The sequence below is a fragment of the Mus pahari genome, chromosome 9 (genome assembly GCF_900095145.1).
Source record: "Mus pahari chromosome 9, PAHARI_EIJ_v1.1, whole genome shotgun sequence".
Classification (NCBI taxonomy): domain Eukaryota; kingdom Metazoa; phylum Chordata; class Mammalia; order Rodentia; family Muridae; genus Mus; species Mus pahari.
This window is the reverse complement of record NC_034598.1, coordinates 6,101,794-6,122,110: the sequence shown is the minus strand read 5'-3', so window position 1 is coordinate 6,122,110 and position 20,317 is coordinate 6,101,794. Positions and strand designations below refer to the sequence as shown.

The 20,317-nt window shown below is 39.3% G+C and overlaps 1 protein-coding gene across 6 annotated transcripts in view; it reads right to left on the bottom strand.

Moving 5' to 3' along the window:
- The window catches only part of Rev3l (REV3 like, DNA directed polymerase zeta catalytic subunit), a 159,074-nt gene that overhangs the window by 1,994 nt on the left and 136,763 nt on the right, over window positions 1-20,317 (bottom strand). For all 6 annotated transcript variants that reach the window (XM_029542501.1, XM_029542503.1, XM_021205182.1 and 3 more), the window contains 6 exons: window positions 18,391-18,500; window positions 13,971-14,085; window positions 10,133-10,270; window positions 9,063-9,253; window positions 8,245-8,491; window positions 5,789-5,998 (listed from right to left, as the gene is read on the bottom strand). In XM_029542501.1, the coding sequence (XP_029398361.1) occupies window positions 5,789-5,998; window positions 8,245-8,491; window positions 9,063-9,253; window positions 10,133-10,270; window positions 13,971-14,085; window positions 18,391-18,500 (1,011 nt within the window). The remainder of the gene's footprint in view (window positions 1-5,788; window positions 5,999-8,244; window positions 8,492-9,062; window positions 9,254-10,132; window positions 10,271-13,970; window positions 14,086-18,390; window positions 18,501-20,317) is intronic.

Here is a 20,317-nt window from a genome sequence, read left to right as displayed (position 1 = left end):
ATGAGCATATATCTAAATGAATGAAATTACTATATCAAAGACACACTCAACTCAATTGTAGGTTCTATTTTCAATCATCAGGATGTGGCATCACCTGAGGTATGTAGCAACAGATGAATAGGAAAAACAAGGCATACCTACAAAATAGAGTATTGTTCAGTCATAAAGGAAAGCCTGTCATTTGTGGCAATAAGGATGCAACCAACTGAAATAAGCCAGATATACAAGAAAAAAAAAACCGCTACATTTTCATATCTAGAAATTAAAATTGGTCACATCTCATAGAAATAATGAGTGTAATAATGATCACTAGAGGGTTGGGAGAGAAGAAACAAACAGAGGCTGCATAACAGGTATCAAAATACATTTACATTGGAAGAATAAGTTCTAGTTTTAAACACAGCATGGTGATAACAATCTATAGCAATTATCCCAAAGGAGGTGGAAGAGAGGCCTTTGCTTAATCCCCAGTGCTGCATATATATAAACTGAGTGCAGTGGTGTATACCTATAACCCCAGCATGCAGGAGCTAGAGGCAGGGAGATGAGCACAAGTTTAAAGTCATCCTTAGCCAGACAGCAAGTCTGAGACCAGCTCTGGGTATAAGACCCATTAGCCAGAAGGGGGAGGAGAGGGTATTACTAATACAAAGAAATGTCAGTTAATCTGATCCAGGCATCGCATACTGTCCACACACTAAGTCATCACATTCTAATACATAAACATGTAAAAGGTGTTAATAAGGAAAAATGTAATGGAAGAAGGGGCTGGGTTCCAGGGCCATTAAGCAGCAGATTTGGTAGTTTTGACCACATGGTCTGGCTTTAGCGTCAAGGATGTAAGAAAGACATTGCTGAATCTCCCTCAAGTGGCTAAGGAAAGCCACTAAGGCTAGGGGAACATCAAGGGGTCTCTGTATGGAGGTTCAGAGAGACCACTGTAAGATGCTGTGAAGGTGAAGCCTGGATTGCCTTGCAGATCCCAGAGCCATGGGATACCTGGCAAGGAGAGCTGCTAACAGGGGTGCGACCAGCCCAAGAGAAAGAGAAAGTTTGTTGCAGTCAACAAAGCTGACATTAAGTCGGGCGTGGTAGTGCACGCCTTTAATCCCAGCACTCGGGAGGCAGAGGCAGGCGGATTTCTGAGTTCGAGGCCAGCCTGGTTTACAAAGTGAGTTGCAGGACAGCCAGGGCTACACAGAGAAACCCTGTCTCGAAAACCAAAAAAAAAAAAAAAAAAAAAAAAAAAAAAAAAGCTGACATTAGCTAGAAATCTGAAGAGTGCACACCAGACATGGAGATAGAGAATTTGGAGTTTGCCCTGCTGGGTTTTAGTCTTGCTTTGGTCCAGTATTTCCTCACTGTTTCCTTTCCTTCATTTGGACTGGTAATATATATTCTATACCATGATCTGTTGAAAGTATGCCATCTGCATACAGAGCATTACAGTTAAGGGATTGGCGTGAGTCTCAGAAGAGACTTTGAACTTGCTACTTTTAAACAGTGTTGAGACTCTGACAGACTCATGGGGACATGAGAAGTCGTATTGAATGCATGGAATGTGGTAGCTTGAATGAGAGGGTCCTCTCATACCACAGATTTGAATGCTTGGTCACCAGAGAGTGGCACTATGTGAAAGGCTTAGGAGGTGTGGCATTTTTGGAAAAGTGTGAAACTGTAAGCTAGACCTCAGTCACATGCTTTCTTTTTAAAAGAGTGGCCTTGATCATGGTGTCTCTTCACAGCAGTAGAATCCTTACTAAGACAGTGCTTAAGAATAATCACAGAACACATTTCTAGCAAAGGGGAAACATGATGATGCCTTACACAATCAGGTATAAATGATGCTTACTTTCAAGTCATAAATGTAGTTTAAATGATTACTAAATCATGAAAAACTAGTTTAAACCAATGCTAGTGAGCACTCTTCAGAGTCAAGGAAATAGAACAGCTAACTATGTGGTTAGAAAAGGGGCCAAGGATGCACACACCCAGTCTTAGCTACTTTGGAGGCTCAGGTAGGAAGATGACCTGAATTAAGCAGTCCTTAGGCTGGCCAACTTAGACTGCCATCTCAGAGCCAAGGAAGACAGCATTAGACTGTGTTTGACAAGGGTTTTGGTTTAAACATGGCTCACAGGGCACTGAAATTTTGATCTGTAAAATGCCTGTCCACTGAAGGCACAATTTCCTAAGCATACTGGTCATTGTATCTAGTGTTACATTACTGCCACAACCAAATTGTTGAGGAGCATATACTCTGCAAAGGCAGTGTACTGTTCTAGGAAGCGTCTTGCTAATTAGATCTTTGCCAAGAGACTCCATCTATCCCCATTAGAGCATCTCTGTGCTGCAGCTGTATGCACTATAGCCACACTAAGGTACCAGGACAAACTGGTGAATATTTAAGAACTTTCCATGCCTGTCTGGTAAATAATCTAGCCTGGGACACTTAACTTGCTAAGTTTAGCTGAAATGTTTACTTGTAAGGCTTTTACTGTTGATTAAACCCAGAGTGTTGCAGCTTGATTCATACTTAAATTTAAAGTTTTAACACAAAAGGATACCTATGTTTTACCTTAAGAAGGCAGGCATTTAAAAAATGTCAGTGTGAGGTCACGGACCCTGGAGGCAGACCTATAGCCACCACTTTACTAAACTAGTGTAATCTCTACATTCTAAACATCTGTCCTGATACCTGCAGGTAAGTGTAGTGTTCACCCCTCATCAAGGAAACTTCTCTGTGCAAGAGAATCGATATAGAAAACCACACGTAATCAAAATGCAGTCTTGGAGCACAGAGAACATTTTGGAAGAGAGGGCAGAAAGGTTGTAAGAACTAAACAAGCAGGAAGTTTGCCTCTCCTAGCAATGTCAGTAGCTACACTTCTAAAGTCTAATCAATATGACTGTCCAAACATTAACAGACAGACATATTAAAGTTGACTAACTCCAACAAAGAACTATAGCAACTCTAGGAATATTGAGAGCAGGAGAAATATAGTTTTTCTCTTGGGAAGACTCCATCAGTTGGGGAAATCAAACCCAGGTCACCCTTTAGCTGATCTCCTTGGTCTGGCCATGGACGACTGAGGGGGCCCAGGCTCCCCTGGCCTGACCACTGCCATCTCTGACAGGGAGCTTTTGGTAGTCATCACAGTATTAGGACACTTAATCTCCTGCCTTCTGGACACTGGGGCCACATTTTCAATTCTGACAAAGTTCTGGGGACTCACCTCTCCTCATTCCTCTATTGTTGGAATAGGGGGACAGCCTTACCAGGGTCACCAAACCTCGCCACTTAGCTATATATTTCGGAATATCCTTCTTACCCATTCCTTTCTAGTGGTACCAACCTGTCCCAGCACTTGCTGGGAAGGGCCCTCCTAGCCAAACTGGGAGCTTCTATTTCTTTTGCTCCCTACATCTGCTTGACCTCAAACTCACCAGTTGTTCCCCTCCTGTTCTCCAGACCACACACTTTGACATACCTTTCCCCTTACTAGCCTCTCTCAGGTAGATCCCTGGGTATGGGATACCCCTAGCCCTTTTAGAGGCAAACATCTACCCAACTTACTTGGACCATCCTACCCCAGCAGGTCCACAACAGCCCAAATATATCTGGCCAGGTTCTGGCCTCTGACTCTCTTTATCTCTCCCTAAATCCAAGCTTATACAATATGTAGATGATCTTTTCCTTTGTAGTCCATCCCTGCAAATCAGCCAGGCAGACACCTCCACCTTGTTAAATTGTCCAGCAAAGGATACAGAGTCTCATCTCTAAGGCCCAGCTGTCTACCTACCCCTCAAGCTACTTATCTGGGATTAGCCAAGGCCACTACCATAGATAGAAAACACTTAATCCAGTCATGCACAGTCCCACTAACAAGCATGAAATTCTCAGGGATGTCTGGTTTCTTACGCTCCTAGATTCCTTCTCTTTCTTCTTGACCATCTTATATAAGCTGGCCCTTGACCCCTCACATGAACCCTTTCTTGAACCCATTACTAAGCCATCTCAGAAACTTCAACAGGCATTCCTCCAGGCTCCAGCTAAGTGGCATTAATTGTCCAAGGAGCCCCTTACACTTTTCACTTTGAAGTCAGAGCCAGATGGCTGAAGCTGCTGCGTTCTGCTGGTTGGTAGGGCTGAAACATGGCCCCCTTTTTTCTATTACATCCTTCACTGCCTAAATTTGGATTTCCTGGAACTTGCTCTGTAGACTGACCTTGAACTCAGAGATCTGCATGGCACTGTCACCTGAATGCTGGGATTAAAGGCATGTACCACCACCTTTTTCCTTATCATAAGATCTTTGTAAGTACTGGATTGTAATTTATTCCAGTTATAGTCAAGTTGACAACCAAGAATAGCCATCACAATCCATCTCTTGTCAATCTGACATAATCATATATCTTTATGTCCAAATGAAAATAATAATCAGGTCATAATAGCACCTAACATGACGTAACCATCCCTAGTTCAACTTTAAACACATAAACAATAAGCTTTAAGTTGGGTGGGATCTTGCCCCAAAGTCACCACTCCTTTAATTACATTTAATATCCCTGAATGGAGATTTAGCTCCATTCCATTTCCTGGTGCCTCTTTAACCCTTGAACCATGTACTTTGTATTTTTCCTTTCTAAGCTTGCTACACTTGATAAAAATGTTCCTCATAAGAGTGAACCAAAGGACAAAGTCTAACTAGGCTTTTCTGAGACTTCTTTTGTCAATTCAATTAATCTAAGTATTTTTACCTTAGCCTCAGGAAAGCTCTTTGAACAAGGACAAAAAGCAGCCATATTCTTCACTAAAATTGCAAGAACCATCTCTAGGCAACATACTAAAATTCTTCTCCTCTGAAACCTCTTGAGCCAGACCCCTACAGATCAAATCACCCTCAGCACCACTGTCTTCTATGCTACTACAAGAATGGCCCACTAAGCATCATTTAAAGCATTCCACTGCTTTCCAACATCTGAAAATCCATATTCCTACAAACAAAAACATGGGTCAGGCCTATCACATCAATACTCCAGTCCCCGATACCAAGAAGCAGTGATATTTTTAGAAAGCACAGATCCTCAGTGGCAGGCTGTAAGTTTTAATAAAGTGAGATAAAACCTGGCTATTAGGGTGAAAGATACTAGATTGGTGTTCCTTGCCAGGATACCTCTGGGTACAGAGCTGTAATGCTTTTGCCGAGAAACTCTTCCCCTCTGGGCGCAGAACTGTTAACACTTGTAATGGGGGAAACCTCCCTTCCTGGAGCAGAGCTGTTATATTTGCACTGAAGAAACCTTTCCCTGCAGAGCTGTAACACATTATTTTTAAATAAAAGATATTGGGTAGACGGCTATTGTAATCTAGGTTTAATAAACAATATTCGATCCTATAAACAAGAAAGTAAATTATAAAATAAACCATTTTTACTTTTAAGTTGCAGTATTAATTAAAAATATTAACATTGATGTGTATGTCCCTGACTGAGCTTATGTGTCTAACATTTGTGAAGGTCCCCATAGAGGCCAGAAGGCATCGTATCCTGGGAACGGGAGTTCCAACAGTTGCTAACTGTCTGTAATATGGGTGCTAGGAACTGCCAGAGCAGTAGGCACTTGTCGTCCTTGAGCCATTTCTCTACCACCAACTGTACTAGGAGTCTATGTGGTTAGAATGCTCACTTCACTTTTCACACTGGCTTCACATCTCATTCTACCCTGAAGAGTTGATGCTGTCTCCCTGAAGAATCAGACCGTTTGGGTGTTTGGATCAAGGCTGTACCTTTACAAGTTGCTCCTGTTTACGCTCCAATTCTCGAATTTCTTGGTTGAGGATGATTGCTACATGCTGAGGTTGGCTCCGACATTTACTACAGATACCATGCTGAGTCAGGTCATCACACACAGGACAGTGCAAAGTAGTGAAATACTGAGAGATAGTGCCTTTCCGTCCTTCAAGTTCACTTCTGGAGGAGCTGGTAGCTTTCTGGATCTATGAATATATCAATTCAGAAGCAAGTCAGAGTGATCGTCAGAGCAAAGCAGCTACTCACCTACTTACAGCTTTCTTTTTCTCCTTAACAAATGTTGAGAAACCGTCTTAGTTAAGGGAGTATATAGAAGTGATCAAATCTTTATGGACCAAAGTCTTTTTAAGACTTATATGGACCTTATATTGTAAAAGATTTTATTTATTTTACATGTATGAATGTTTTACCTGCTAGCATATATGTGTAATACATATATTCCTGTTGGATCTCCTGGAACTGGGGCTATAGGTGGTTGTGAGTCACCATATGATGCTGGAAATTGAACCTGGGTCCTCTATATGAGTAAAAAGTACTGTCAACCACTGGACTATGTGTCCAGCCCCTGAGCTGACACATCACTATCATCAGGTGTCTTGTTTTTTTAGTCAGGAGAGTGTGGAAGTTCCAATGAGAGTAAATACAAAGCATTTCAAAGTTAATTGGATACATATCCCCAGGGACTCCTCAGCTACCATAGTATTTGTTTCAGAGATCGGCTACTCTTTTCACATGGAAATAATATTCTGTTCTTGGAGTTTATAAAATCACTTTGCATAAATAGGGAGTAAAGTATTTTAGAAATGTCACTGACTTAGAATTCTTGGGTGTCATGCAATTATAAAAAAAAACAAAAAACAAAAAAACTGCATTCCCTGGCTTCTAGCCAGGATACAACATTTTATAATAGCCAGCAGAGACTCTCTGAAGTAGTTCTAACCTTAGTTTCCTAGCTTATGTTTCCCCTTCTTTTTAAAAATGTAATTTAATTTAAAAAAGTAACGAGTTTTCTTTATTGGTTTGGCTGACTACCATGAGTTAATGACAAATGACCGAGCACATCTGAAGTAAATTCTCACAGATAAAAATGAATACTCTTTAGAAAAGTGTGCTCCAGATGCTCCGACTCACATATTACCTTTTCGGACCCCTAAACTAAGCAAGAAGAGCTCACGTGAAGCTCTGCTCTAAGCTTCCACACTGGGCATTTTACTCAAGTGAAATGGTATTTGGAGATTAGTTCTTTCATCTGTTTTTTTGCAAGATTATGTCTAGATACTAAATCCCATGTATTCTTTTCCTTGAGACAGATCTTGCTATGTAGCCAGGTTAACCTCAAGTTCACCATTTTACTGTTCCAGTTTCCAGACTTCTGGAAGTATAGGTGTACACCACCGCCTGGCATTTTGTGTGTGCCGTGCATGTGGAGCTCAGAGCTCAATTTCAGGTGCTTACTTCCAACTGTCTTCACTCCCCCCACCCTTTGACACAGGGTCTCTTACTAAATTTGGAGCTAGACTCGCTAGACTGGCTGGCTATCCAGACATTGGAACTCTCTTATCTTATCTCTGCCTCCCAGTGTAGGGGTTAGGGCATACACTGTCTATCTACCATTTTATGTGGGCTCTAGGGATCTGAACTCAAGTCATCTTGTTAGTGGCAGCAACCGCTTTGCTTACTAAGCCATATCCTCAGCCCCCTCCAATGTATTTCTTTCTTTTATAAAAAGATTTAAGAATGTATATGAGTGCAATGTAGATGTCTTCAGTCGCATCAGATCTCATTACAGATGGTTGTGAGCCACCATGAGGTTGCTGAGAATTAAACTCAGGACCTCTGGAAAAGCAGTCAGTGCTCTTAACCGCTGAGCCATCTCTCCTATGCATTTCTTAACTATCTACTCTAAAGGGCTGGGGAGATGTCTCAGAGGTTAAGAGCACTTGCTGTTCTTTCAGAGGACCCCAGTTCAGTTCCCAGCACAAACAAGACAGCCCACAAACATCTGTAACTCCAGTTTCAGGATATCTGATGCCTTCTTCTGATTTCCACTGGTATCAGACACATTCATGTGCATTTACATCCACATAAACAAAAATACTCATAAAAATCTTTAAAAAAAAATTCCCATTTTGAAGTAATTTTGTAATTCACTTATTTTTCACTAGCTGATTTATAGAGTTATCAATAAATGGTCAATCAGCACTGAAACTCTTGGGAATTCATTTGAATGTTTTTATGCTTTGGAACTTGCTAGAAGCTGAGACGGTGCACACAGATATTTATAATCTCTCCTTCACGAAACCTGGCGAGCACGGCATGTGTGCAAGTTTCAATAATGGAGGATAATTTCTCACCGCACATTCATAAAATCCAGTTATATTGAAATCTGAAGTGAAGTATTTATAGGACATATGTTATGTAGTAAACTTACCCTTGGTAATTCTTGATACCAGCTGAAGACATCAATACCAATAAGAGAGAAGATTCTGGCCAGGGGTGGAAGAATTTGTTTGGTGATATAGTAAGTGGCATTCAGTCTCAGAGTGGGATCTTGTAAGACTTCTGCTGGGCGCCTTATCAGCTGGATAAGGGGTAGTCCAGGGGTCCCATAAATAATGACATATGGCACTCGTTCTCCAACTCGAGGCTCAGAGCGCCGATCATAAGCAAGCATTTTCCTGTTCAAATCCAAATTAAGCATACAGACTGTCAGAGGAGGCATCTGCCAGCAAACTATTCAGAATTAAGCCTGAAGCCAAGAGCAAGCCTTCAAATTAGATTGTTGATTCTTTGAGAATTATATACACTTTGCTCAGCTGATATCAAGTAGACAGTGCTATAACAGTTTGAGACCTATGCTCTATAGCACTGTTACCTGGTTTAGGTATGAGTCCTTAGTGTTATTATATATCTAACAGTGAAAGAAGAGAGAAATTAAACAATCTGACTGCAGAATGACATCTAAATGCTTTGCCATTTCACATTTAAGGACTGTCAGTGACTCTGCTATGGAAGAAACAAATGTAATCAGACACATCAGCTTCGATTGCATTTCGTTTTCCTAAGAAAAGCTCAGAAGGAGAACTCTTACAAAGCACAGGGGACCACTTGAATTTTCATGAGGTTAGTGTGGGGATGTAAAGAAACCACTGCAGTTCTAACTAGCTGTCTTTCTCCTATTGGGCTGCAGACAACCTCTGGACTCTATTGGCTATGCACTGAGGACTGGGCTGTAGTGTGGGTCATTACCTTGTAAGTTCAAGGGCTGGAACACAGGCTCCAGGCCTGTAAGAAAAACTTCCTCTGTACTCCTTGGCAAAGATAAAATCTTGTATGCTGGCCTTCCCTTCCACAAGTTTCATACATTGTCGCTGTACATACTGTTTAATTAGACTAATATCTCTTGTTTCAAACAGCAGCTTTAGAGAACGCTCAAGTATCTTAAAACAAAAAGATGCAGAAAAGATAAAATAGCTCCCAGCATGTTTCAGTATTATTGTTAAGTTTTTTTAAAAAAAGCTATCAGGTACTGGAATCAAACACACACACACACACACACACACACACACACACACATGCCCATGCTCGATCCTGTGATTAGATAATAAAAATGATTAGAAACTGGAAGTATTTGAGACTTTATATAGCTTGTTATTTCTTAGAATATCACATAGTATGAGAAAAATTATACTGGAATGATATTCAGAAGAAACATTTGCTATGTGAGGAAAACATAAAACTTTATTTTTCCCAAACAAAGCACCTGGAGAACAAGAAATATAGAAATATGACAAAATATTATGTACTGAAAGAATCCAATTTAGCTAAAGAAAAAAATGAGAAATATAAATATCACCAGTGAGTCACATAAAATAAAAAAATCTGCCTTTTGCCCATTTTAATAGTGCAGGTAAGTAATGGAGTTCCTGCATGCACGATTTCAGATATAACATGACCCAGCATGCAGTGGACTGATTTAGTGGATTTCTCAGTCAATCTGGAATGAATTACGTTTCATTGGAGGTGTCTGATATTTTCTTATCTGAATCCCGTTCCCTACTTCTTGGGAGCTATTACATGAGAAGCTATCTTATCTTCAAAGGCAATGTCCAAGAAACTCATAATTTTGATAGAAAGGTATGGTAAGAGGTCTGAAACTAAACACTGAGGTAGAATAGTCTCCAATTAAAAATAAAATCTCACAATTCACGCTTCTCTGGTATTTCCATGTAATCATGTGAGGCATAGCTCTTTAACTAGATGTATGTTTAAGGATAGTTACATTTCTTACCGCTGAAAACAACACACACAGGACTCACCTTAGAAACAGCAGGGCAAGAGTCTCTTCTGACTGTTTCTATTCCTTTCGCATCAAATACTGGGTCCTTCTGATCCAGTGTTTCATACATGTAACCCACATATCTCTTTTTTGTTTGTAAAACACAGGGCAAATACACCTGTAGTAAAATGGACAAGGGACTCACAGTAACTGTTTCCCCCATCTGGGACAAATTTTCTGTTATTGTTCTCTATATTCAGATGTCATTATAAAATATTTAAATATTCCCAATGAATTCCTATCTAAAATTTAGAATGCAAAAGCACACAGAACAAATTGCCATTACTTCTTAAAATCCACTCCTTTCTGCACTAACTTGCTTCTACTTCAAGTAAAATTGTTTTTCAAAAGCCAGTGATCATATATTAACTTTAAATTACTTTATACTTAGAGACAGCACAAAGCTAAAGTTATAAGAACAAGCAATGAGGAGTTCCTAAAGGCACACCCTTCCTGGCCTCCTCTGGATCTTCCAGAGAATCTCGGCAAACACATACACTTAACATTCTAGTCTTCTCCCTCCACTGCAAGCTTATCACATATACTGCTTTGCACGTTGTATATTTAAGTCAATGGCTTTCTAGAGTATGCCATTAAAATGTGGAAGGCTCGTCATCTGTCTTGGCGCTAGAGAGTCCATGGTAGAGAAGTGGTAGGGCTCAGGTAACTGAGCCCCCTATAGAGTCCATCGTAGAGAGGAAGTACGGCTCAGGTAACTGAGTGCCCCACTCCCGGACATGGAGGATGCCTTCAATCTTTAGGCAGTTAGCTACATTAAACCATCTTACACCTCATGTGATCTAATCTTTAGGATAAATCCTTTTACTTCAAATTATATTATAAAATTTACCCTTTTTCTTCCTCTTAAGCTCCCTTCCAAAAACCTCATTTAATATTTCTTATTTTTCTTTTTAAAAATACAGTATATTTTTCGCAGAGTAACGTTGAATTTCCTGGGCTTAAGTAATTCTCCTTTGACAGCCTACTGAACAGCTTCAGGCATGTGGCATTATGTCTGGTCCGTTTATTTTTTCTTAATCTGAAAGTACAAACTTTATGTTTGTCATGGTTAAACCATGTTTATATGGAATGCCCAGGCTTTATTGGTAAACACATTAAAAGGCCTTAATATTTCAATTAATAGGCAGAATGACCAAAATGAATTAAAAAAATGAAACTATTCTAAGATCTATTAGAAATCTATTTAAACATAAGGGCTCAGAAAAGTTGAAAACAAACTAAAAACCAGAAAGTTACTCACACTAAAATTAACAAAAAGAAAGGTAGGAAAAGTGGTTTTCATTCAATGCAAGGAATATTATAAAAAAAAAAAAATAAGGATAAAACCTAACAGCACAATAGTGAATGGAGGCAAATTCATGACTACAGTGGAGACTTTAGCATCTTCATCTCAGTGAGTGACAGAGGATCAGCGAGAACAGGCAGACTTTCACAATACTACCATGAAAAAACAACCAAACAACAACAACAACAACAACAACAAATCCTGAGCAACACTTCCTAGAGCATTCTAGCCAGTCACCAGAAAAACCATAGTAATTCAAGGTCACATTAAATATTTACAGAGGCATACTATACCAAAGAAACAAATTTCAACAACTTTATGGACCACTAAAATAATACAAAGTGTATTCTTTGACATAATGCAACCAAATCAAACCACTAACAAGGGCTCTCTTATACAATTCCTAATGATTAGAAATGCACACATTTCTAAACAACCTATGGTCAGTGTCCCTGAAATGAATAAAGCAAGAAAACAAAAGTGTTAAGCTCGTACCTTAGCAGGTTTAGGCAGAAATTATTGTAACTTTCAAAGCTTATAACAGATTAGAGGATCAATGAATCATATTTATAAATTAAGAGACTGGAAAACAAAGCAAACTAAACCCATAGCAAGCAGACTGACAGTACACATTTTCAAAGTAGTTTTTTTTTAAAGTGCAATAAAGCAATAAATGTGTAGCTACAATGAAGAAAAATAACCCATAAATTACCAATTATCACGATGATGGGATGCCACCAAAGACCATGAAGATCCTAAAGCAATAAAGAAACATGAAGGATTCCTGCCAACAAACAGGACAATGTAAAGAAAGGAATGTCATGGCAACCAAAAGTCACTAAAACAGGCAAGGGAAGAGCTGGGCGTGGTGGTGCACGCCTTTAATCCCAGCACTTGGGAGGCAGCGGATTTCTGAGTTCGAGGCCAGCCTGGTCTACAGAGTGAGTTCCAGGACAGCCAAGGCTACACAGAGAAACCCTGTCTTGAAAAACCATTTAAAAAAAAAAAAAAAAAACAGGCAAGAGAAGAAAACTGGGAAAATGTAGTAGCTTTAAAGATATTTTAGTTTAAATTAATCTTCCTATAGATAAAATTCTGCTTCCAAATGGCTAAGTAATTCTAACAACCATTTAAGGAAGAAGTAATTGTATTAATTTTATATACTACTTTTGTCTTTTAGAAAATACTTCAAAAATTTAAGTTAGTGTGTGTTTTTATGTGCAGGTGTGTATAGCCGTGTTTGGGAATTTGTGTGCCGTTGGGTGTCAAGGCCAGAGGACAACCTTGGGTGTTATCAGGCCTCATTTACCTGTTTGTTTTTGAGACAAACGTCTCTCACTGGGACCTGTGGCTAAGGTACAGTAGCCAACATGCATGCTGAGATCCTCCTGTCTCTACTTTCTGAGGGCCAGGACTATAGTGCACCCCACCACTCATAAATTAGGTCTTAATGTTTACATGGCAAACACTTTACCAACTCCATTTTAGTTTTACTAATTAAAACAACAAAAAAGTACCCAAGGACTTGAAGGGGTTTGCAGCCCTATAGGAGGAACAACAATACGTACTAGCCAGTACCGCCCAGCGCTTGTGTCTCTAGTTGCATATGTAGCAGAGGATGGCCTAGTTGGCCATCAATGAGAGGAGAGGCCCTTGGTCTTGTGACGATTATATGTCCCAGTACTGGGGAATGCCAGTGGCCAGGAAGTGGGAGTGGGTGGGTTGGGGAGCAGGGTAGGGGGAGGGTATAGGGGACTTTCGGGATAGTATTTAAAATGTAAATGAAGAAAATAATAAAAATTGTTTTTGGGAAAAAAAAAGCAACAAAAACAAATATTGATATGTAGCCTGGGTGGCCTTTTTATTATTTTTTATTAAATTTTATTTTTATTATTTTTTATTTTTATTAAGACCAGGCTGGCCTCAAACTTGTAGCTACCGGATTGCTGCAGTTCCAAGACCTGGGATTACAGCGGTCCAAGGGCTTGGGCAGGCGTCGGGGAATGTTAGCCCTTGCTTGTTGACTGCTGAGATTACAGACAGCCTCTGCGGCTGCTCAGGTGAGGGCCTGGGAAATGTGAAGCTGAGACCAATTACTTTGGTGTAGTTTTTCTAAACCCCTGAAACTAATGATATGATGGCTGTTTTACAACATTAAGTTTGGAGTTGCCTGTTTTACAGCATAATAAATGAAACTATCTTTTCACATTTTAAGACAATAGTGACAAAAAAAATCGGGAGGCCTGGGGGCTACAGCTCAGTGGCAGTCTTGTTAGTATAAACTAAGCCCTAACATCATACCCACACACCATACACAATCCCCAAACCAAACCAAATGAACCAAACACACACAAGTATACACATACAACGCTCCCAAACTGAGAGATCATATAAAACTAAAAACTTGAATATTCAACCTATTTATAGAGCCAGAGACTGCTGATTGAGTAAGTCAGAAACATCCAAGAAGCATGTAAGCTCTGTGTGACTATTAACACTTTCTTCCCCTTACCTTTTCAAACTTCAGTTTCACTGGCCTAGGATTAGTAGCAGTAACAGCTTCAGCAATTTCTTGACCAATCTTAAAAGACTGCTCCTTGGTGGCTCCTTTCAGTAGCACAAACATACTAAGAGATTAAAAATATAGCAGGTAATGTGGAAGTCATAAGAACAAACTTCATCAAGAGTTACTTCCTGGCTAATAAACAGTCTAAAGCCAGGATGACCCACTTCACCCTGACCTTTTTTAAGTTGCTTTCTATCAAGGCTTTCCTGTCTAACTAACTCCTTCCCCTTGGATACTTACAGTATACCTTGTTACAGCTCTGAAAGGCTCAGCTCCAACTAAAATTCAGACACTGAAGCTGCCAAGAAGGTCTCAGGATCATCCCTGGACAGCTAAGGCTGTGTATGGTGCACAGTTAACTCAATCAAAAAGAGTCTTTTAAAACTGTACTCCTGCCCCAGGATTAACACAAGATTGGCTTTCTGTTATTACAGATTAATTTTGTTTTTTTTTTCTCAAGAATTTCATATAAATGCAGCCGTGCCATACATACTGTCGGGTCTGGCTTCTTTCACCCTGGATACCCGAGACTCACCTACGATGTTGGGATAGCTAGCTCCTTTTTACGACTGGGTATTTCACTGTATGAATGCACAAACTTTCTATCTATTCACTTGACTCTAATGAGGAAAGTTCCAAACAAGATTTATATACACATTTCTGCATGGACATCCTTTTTCCTTTTCTTAGGCAAACATACAGAAGTGGGATTGCTGGTTTTTATGCTAAGGGTGTGTTTAATAAATGACCAAACTATTTTTATTATGAACGGTTATTATTTTTAAGTTTTTCAGTTGCAGTGATGAACATGAGCATTTTAAAATCAGGATGTACATATACATATATTTGAAAACAAGTAAAATTCAGCTGTGGTGACAGACTCAGAGGTGGAGCTGCATGGAGTGCTGGTCGGGGAGTAGAAACGTGCTGCGGCTTGGCTAGAGTGGCAGCTGGCTCATCAGGCAGGCGCTTATACTTTCATATAAAGTAGATACATGCTACATATTTCTACTACGACCGTGTTTCAATAAAAATCAAGAGTGTGTGTGTGTGTGTGTGTGTGTGTGTGTGTGTGTGTAAGGAGGCGGGGGGGGGGAGATCAATATACGAAGTGTTCATTACTTTACCAGACGGGCCAAGTGACTGCAGCATGACACACACATGTGGAATAGCACTCTCCTCTATGTTCTCTAATTCCTCCCCATCTGTCTCCTAGAGCACGCACTCTTCAGGACCAGATGTAAAAAAGCACATACTGTGTGATTCCGTTTATATAAAATACTTGAAAAAATAAAACTAATCTACAGTAATAGAAAGTGAGTCACGTTACCCCTTGGGTCAGGAGTACAAAACCTAGATATGTGTAGTCTGTGTATATACAGACACGTACAAGCAACTCACTATACTTTGAAAATTATTATATATGAGGTTTTACCTAAGAGTATTAATGGGCTTGTTAGTAGATACACTATTATGGCTAATTTGATTTGGAGCTATGCTTCAAGAGAACTGGCTTAGACGAATGAAAAGTTTTGGTGATAGCACAGAGATGACTAGTCTAAAAAGAAAAAGATGTCTTTGTCGCCACTATTGCTTGTGAGATGGCCTTGTTCTCTAGTCAGGTCTGCCTGGCCTGGAGCTCACTGTGTAACGCACTGAGCCTAGAACTTGGAGTAATCCTTCTGCCTCTGCCACACCTAGTGGAAAGGTGTTACATCAGATTCTACTGTCACTGTACTTTTAAATAACATTTATCTTTGGGTTAAGAGGTTCAAATACACATTTAGAATATTAATTAGTATACATAATAGGGAGTAATTGGGGATATAAATGCTGCCTAAGAGGACTTTCTTAATTATGGTCTGATGAATTTCCCAAGAGATTCTGATTTCATTTCCCTACCCTGTAAGTATATATATTCTTCCTGGAAGTCAATCCCTACACTGACTATGAATTACTCTTATAAATAGCTCTTGTCATTGGTTGAAGCTGGTAATATCCCATTGGATGGAGTAAATATGAATAAGAAGCATTACCATATGAAGTAATGGTTTGAGCCATGGTAAATATTAATTTAGTGTTCCTATTAAGTACACTTAAGTGGGTAGCAATAAAAACTGCTCTAGTGGTAAAACAGCTTCCTCAGTCCTTTAGATCCTCCACAGATGGGACCCAAGATTCTTTATGAATCATGATCCTTGAAACTGAGGGAGGCAGTGGTCACTGATCAGCAGTTACCAAAGTCCTTCATTGCGCTGATGAAGTAGTTGAGGCACGGAAGCTCAGTGAATAAACTATAGCTGACAGATTTTTAGATTTTTGTGGTTAAGATCTCTTTCACTCTGCCAAGCATTAGTTATTATTTCTAAGGCAGTTTTTCAACCTTTTATCATAATTATCATCCCAAAGAAAGAGTTATTTATTTTTAATGAAAGTAATTATTAAGAAAGACATATATTTTGGGAACTTTTTGTACTTCTAATAACTTACTTGTACGCTGCTGGGGTGCTACTGTTCTTGTTAGAATGCATATTCTAAATGAATTGTCCTTGCACAGATCAAGTAATGAATGATGGCCAAAGTGATACTGTCCATGTATTTCACTGATTGGAATCTCAATATTCCTGTGAAATCTGATATATAGAAAAAGCACTTGCTAAGAATCAGAACATGGAGCTCACATTTATGTCTCAATAACTGACTAGCTGGTGACAATTTCTTACCTAGGGTTGTATACTGCCAGCCTAAATAATATCCAACTTTATCTTTTCTTTTCTTTTGTTCTGAGAGCCTGTGAGTATTGGACTTTGAAATTATTTTTCAATTTTTAAGATGTTTACATATTTGTTTTAAAGGAAGGGCCTCACTGTGTAGTTCTGGCTGGTCTGGAACTCTAGGTAGATTATGCTGGACTTAAACTCACAGATATTCATCTGCCTCTGCTTCTAAAGTGCTGGTATTAAAAGGTATGCACCACTCCCTGTGGCTTGTCTCAGTTCTTAAGGATCTTAAATGGTAGATAACATGCAATAAAAGTCATGTTAACTTATGATTCTATGTGCTATCAACCAACACACATAGACTCCGGGTTAAAAGTAACAATTTAAGTATTTAAAGTTTTTTGCTTTTCTACTAATTTTACAAAGAATTACAACATAACAGAGTTTGTTTTAATAACTTATTTTGATAGACTACCAAGCAGAATTTTAGTTGAGCAGTGAACTGCCCAAAGACAAACTAGGAAGGACATTAGGTAATGCTGACAGAGCTTGGTGAATAGCAAGCTATCTCTGATGGTATTGGGAAAGTGGTTACGGGCAACAAGGTCCCACTTAGCATTAATATAGTGTTCATTTTATATACACTTTAAAGGACTGCAAGGTTAACCCTATTTAAGGATCACTTGCAGGTTATCTTTATTAGTTAGGGGCGCTATCTCCTACAGGCTACCTTTATTAACCAGGGACACTGCCTCCCACTGCTCCATTGTACTGGATAGTGGTCAGAGGTGCTGAAGCAAGTGCTCCAAGCACGGACACAATGTGACTCCAATGAAAACCATTTAAAGGATTTCAAGGTGCCATTCAAGGAAAATGTTGTATAAACAACAGGGCCCTGAAAAATAGTAGAATAATTAACAAAACAAGCAGGCTGGAGTTAGTGATCCAGGATTCAAAAGCCATCCCATTCTTTGCCAGGACATGAATGGGCTTAAGCTTAAGGCTTTGGCAACTGCCTTTTAAGTGTATGGATGGATGCATGCGTGCTTGTGTGTACATGTATGCAGGCATTTATCTAGGAAAGAGTATGACAATGAGTGCCCCTTTTTATTGTTTTCTACCTTATTCTTAAGACAGGGTCTCTCACCAAACTTCCCTGATTTTCCTGCAATGGTGGCAGCCAGGAAACCGGAGATATTCTTGTCTTTGCCCTCCTTACTGCTGGGGTTACCCATGTGTCCATGTCTAGCTTTTAATATGGGTGCTGTAAGTCCAAATTCAGACCTTGATAGTAGCATAGCAACTGCCACATTGAACCATCTCCCTAGACTGTACTTGTTTGCTGCTGCTGCTGCTATTTCTTTAAGGGGCTTATACTACTACCACCACCACACCACCACCACCACACCACCACCGCTACTATTTCTTTAAGGGACTTAAATACAGAGACTCAGAAGACTTATCCAACCAAAAGATCATACAGATGACAACAATGATGCGGGAGTGTTATTTAAAAGGATTCCCCTAAGCTATTTCAAACACCAAAAAGAAGATACAAATAAATGTAAACAAAACAAAAAATTAACAAGAAAACACCACCCCCAAACCAACCCCCAAACCCAAATACAACCCTCTGAATTCATTACCTGTCAGTATCACCATAAACAACCCTAGCACCCCATTTCTTGGTATCATTCACTAGTTTAATTGCTCGTTCCAAGGTCTCTCTAGCTTTGTGAACAATGCTATCACCAACCTGTTGATGATACAAACACATTGGAAATGATTTAACTTAGCTTGGTAAGAGTCAACACATTTTAATAATACTAAAATCTTAATTATTAGATATTTTAAAAAATGAAATAATACAAAAAAAAACTACCAGTGCATCACAAAGTTAAAAAATGAATGTAAAAGAATCGATGACTACAGACTTACCTTTGACTATATCAGGACATAAGAAAGGACTTCACACTTACAAGGTACATAGGTACATTTGATTCTTGAAAGAATAAGCCTTGTGTATGCAAAGCCCAAATTACTGTTTGTTTTGTTTTTTTGAGACAAGGTTTCTCTGTGTAACAGCCCTGGCTGTCCTGGAACTTTCTACTGTAGACCAGGTTGGCCTTGAACTCACAGAAATCCACCTGCCATTGACTCTCGAGTGCTGGGATTAAAGGCATGCACCACCACATGTGGCTTTTCAAAGCCTCTCCTTTATATTCATATAATCAACCAGGTTACAAAGTACTGTGTGTTGGGTCCAAGTATAAGTTAATGTATCTACCGTATTTTCTACCTAAATTTCAAAAAAATTCTGTTTATGATAATTTATTTAAGTGTTGAAATTAAATCTCTGAGATTGATTATACTTAATTTTTGTTAAAACTAAGTAAAAGAAAAACCTACACAATTATATAACAGAAATTATATTTGCAATGTTTAATTACAAACAAGTAAGTACATAAAAATGCCCACAAGCAAATACAGAAGTGGATGCTCATAGCCATTTATAGCATGGGACACAGGGTCCCCAATGGAGGAGCTAGAGAAAGAACCCATGGTACGGAAGGGGGCTGCAACCCTATAGATGGAACAACAACATGAACTAACCAGTACCCCCAGAGTTCATGTCTCTAGCTGCATATATAGCAGAAGATGGCCTAGTTGTCCATCATTGGGAAGAGAGGCCCCTAGTCTATGCAAACTTTATATGACCCAGAACAGGGGAATGCCAGGGCCAAGAAGTAGGAGTGGGTAGGCAGGGGAGCAGGGCGGGGGGAGGGTATAGGGAATTTTCGGGATAGGATTTGAAATGTAAATAAAGAAAATATCTAATAAAGGAAAAAAATATACCCACAAGGTTCTTTCACTGTGACCACTGAGTTTTAGCAACGATAAGGGCACAAGCTGATAGTAAATTCTAGGCCTCAAGCAATGTGAAACACATCTTCATTAGATTATATAGTTTGGTAAATTAAAGAGGTGTTAATTACTAAACTCACTGAGGTCAAAAGACAGAGAAGACTGCCATCCAAACCAAATGGAGCATTTCCTTTGAATTTTATAGTAAACCTGTGCATTCTTGTCTTTTTTTTAAATAACCCAACAACAGTAATAATGATACTTCCCTTTTTGTTCCAAAAGTTGAAATTTCCAAACTAAATACAGATCTAACAGTATTCAGAAAGCTTCTAAAGCTGCACTGCAAAGGAAACTATAGTGTATGAAGAAAGGAACATATAAAATGGGAGCAAAATTTTGATTTGTATTTTAAGTTAATATATCCTATTGAAACTTTGAAAACGACAACTTAGTACATTAAAACACACTGAGAATCAGCATGCATGGTGGTGCGGATCTTTAATCCCAGTAGATGGGAGGCAGAGGAAGGCAGATCTCTACAGGTTCCAGCTAGGGTTACACAGTGAGATCCTGCTTCAAAACAAAGAGCATGCCCAGAAAACCAACCAACCAGCACTAAATCATGTTATCTACTGAAACTACAAGGTTTTAATGAAACACTGAATCTCTGCTCAGCCCAAAAGCCACCTTCTGCCCACACTCCCATTT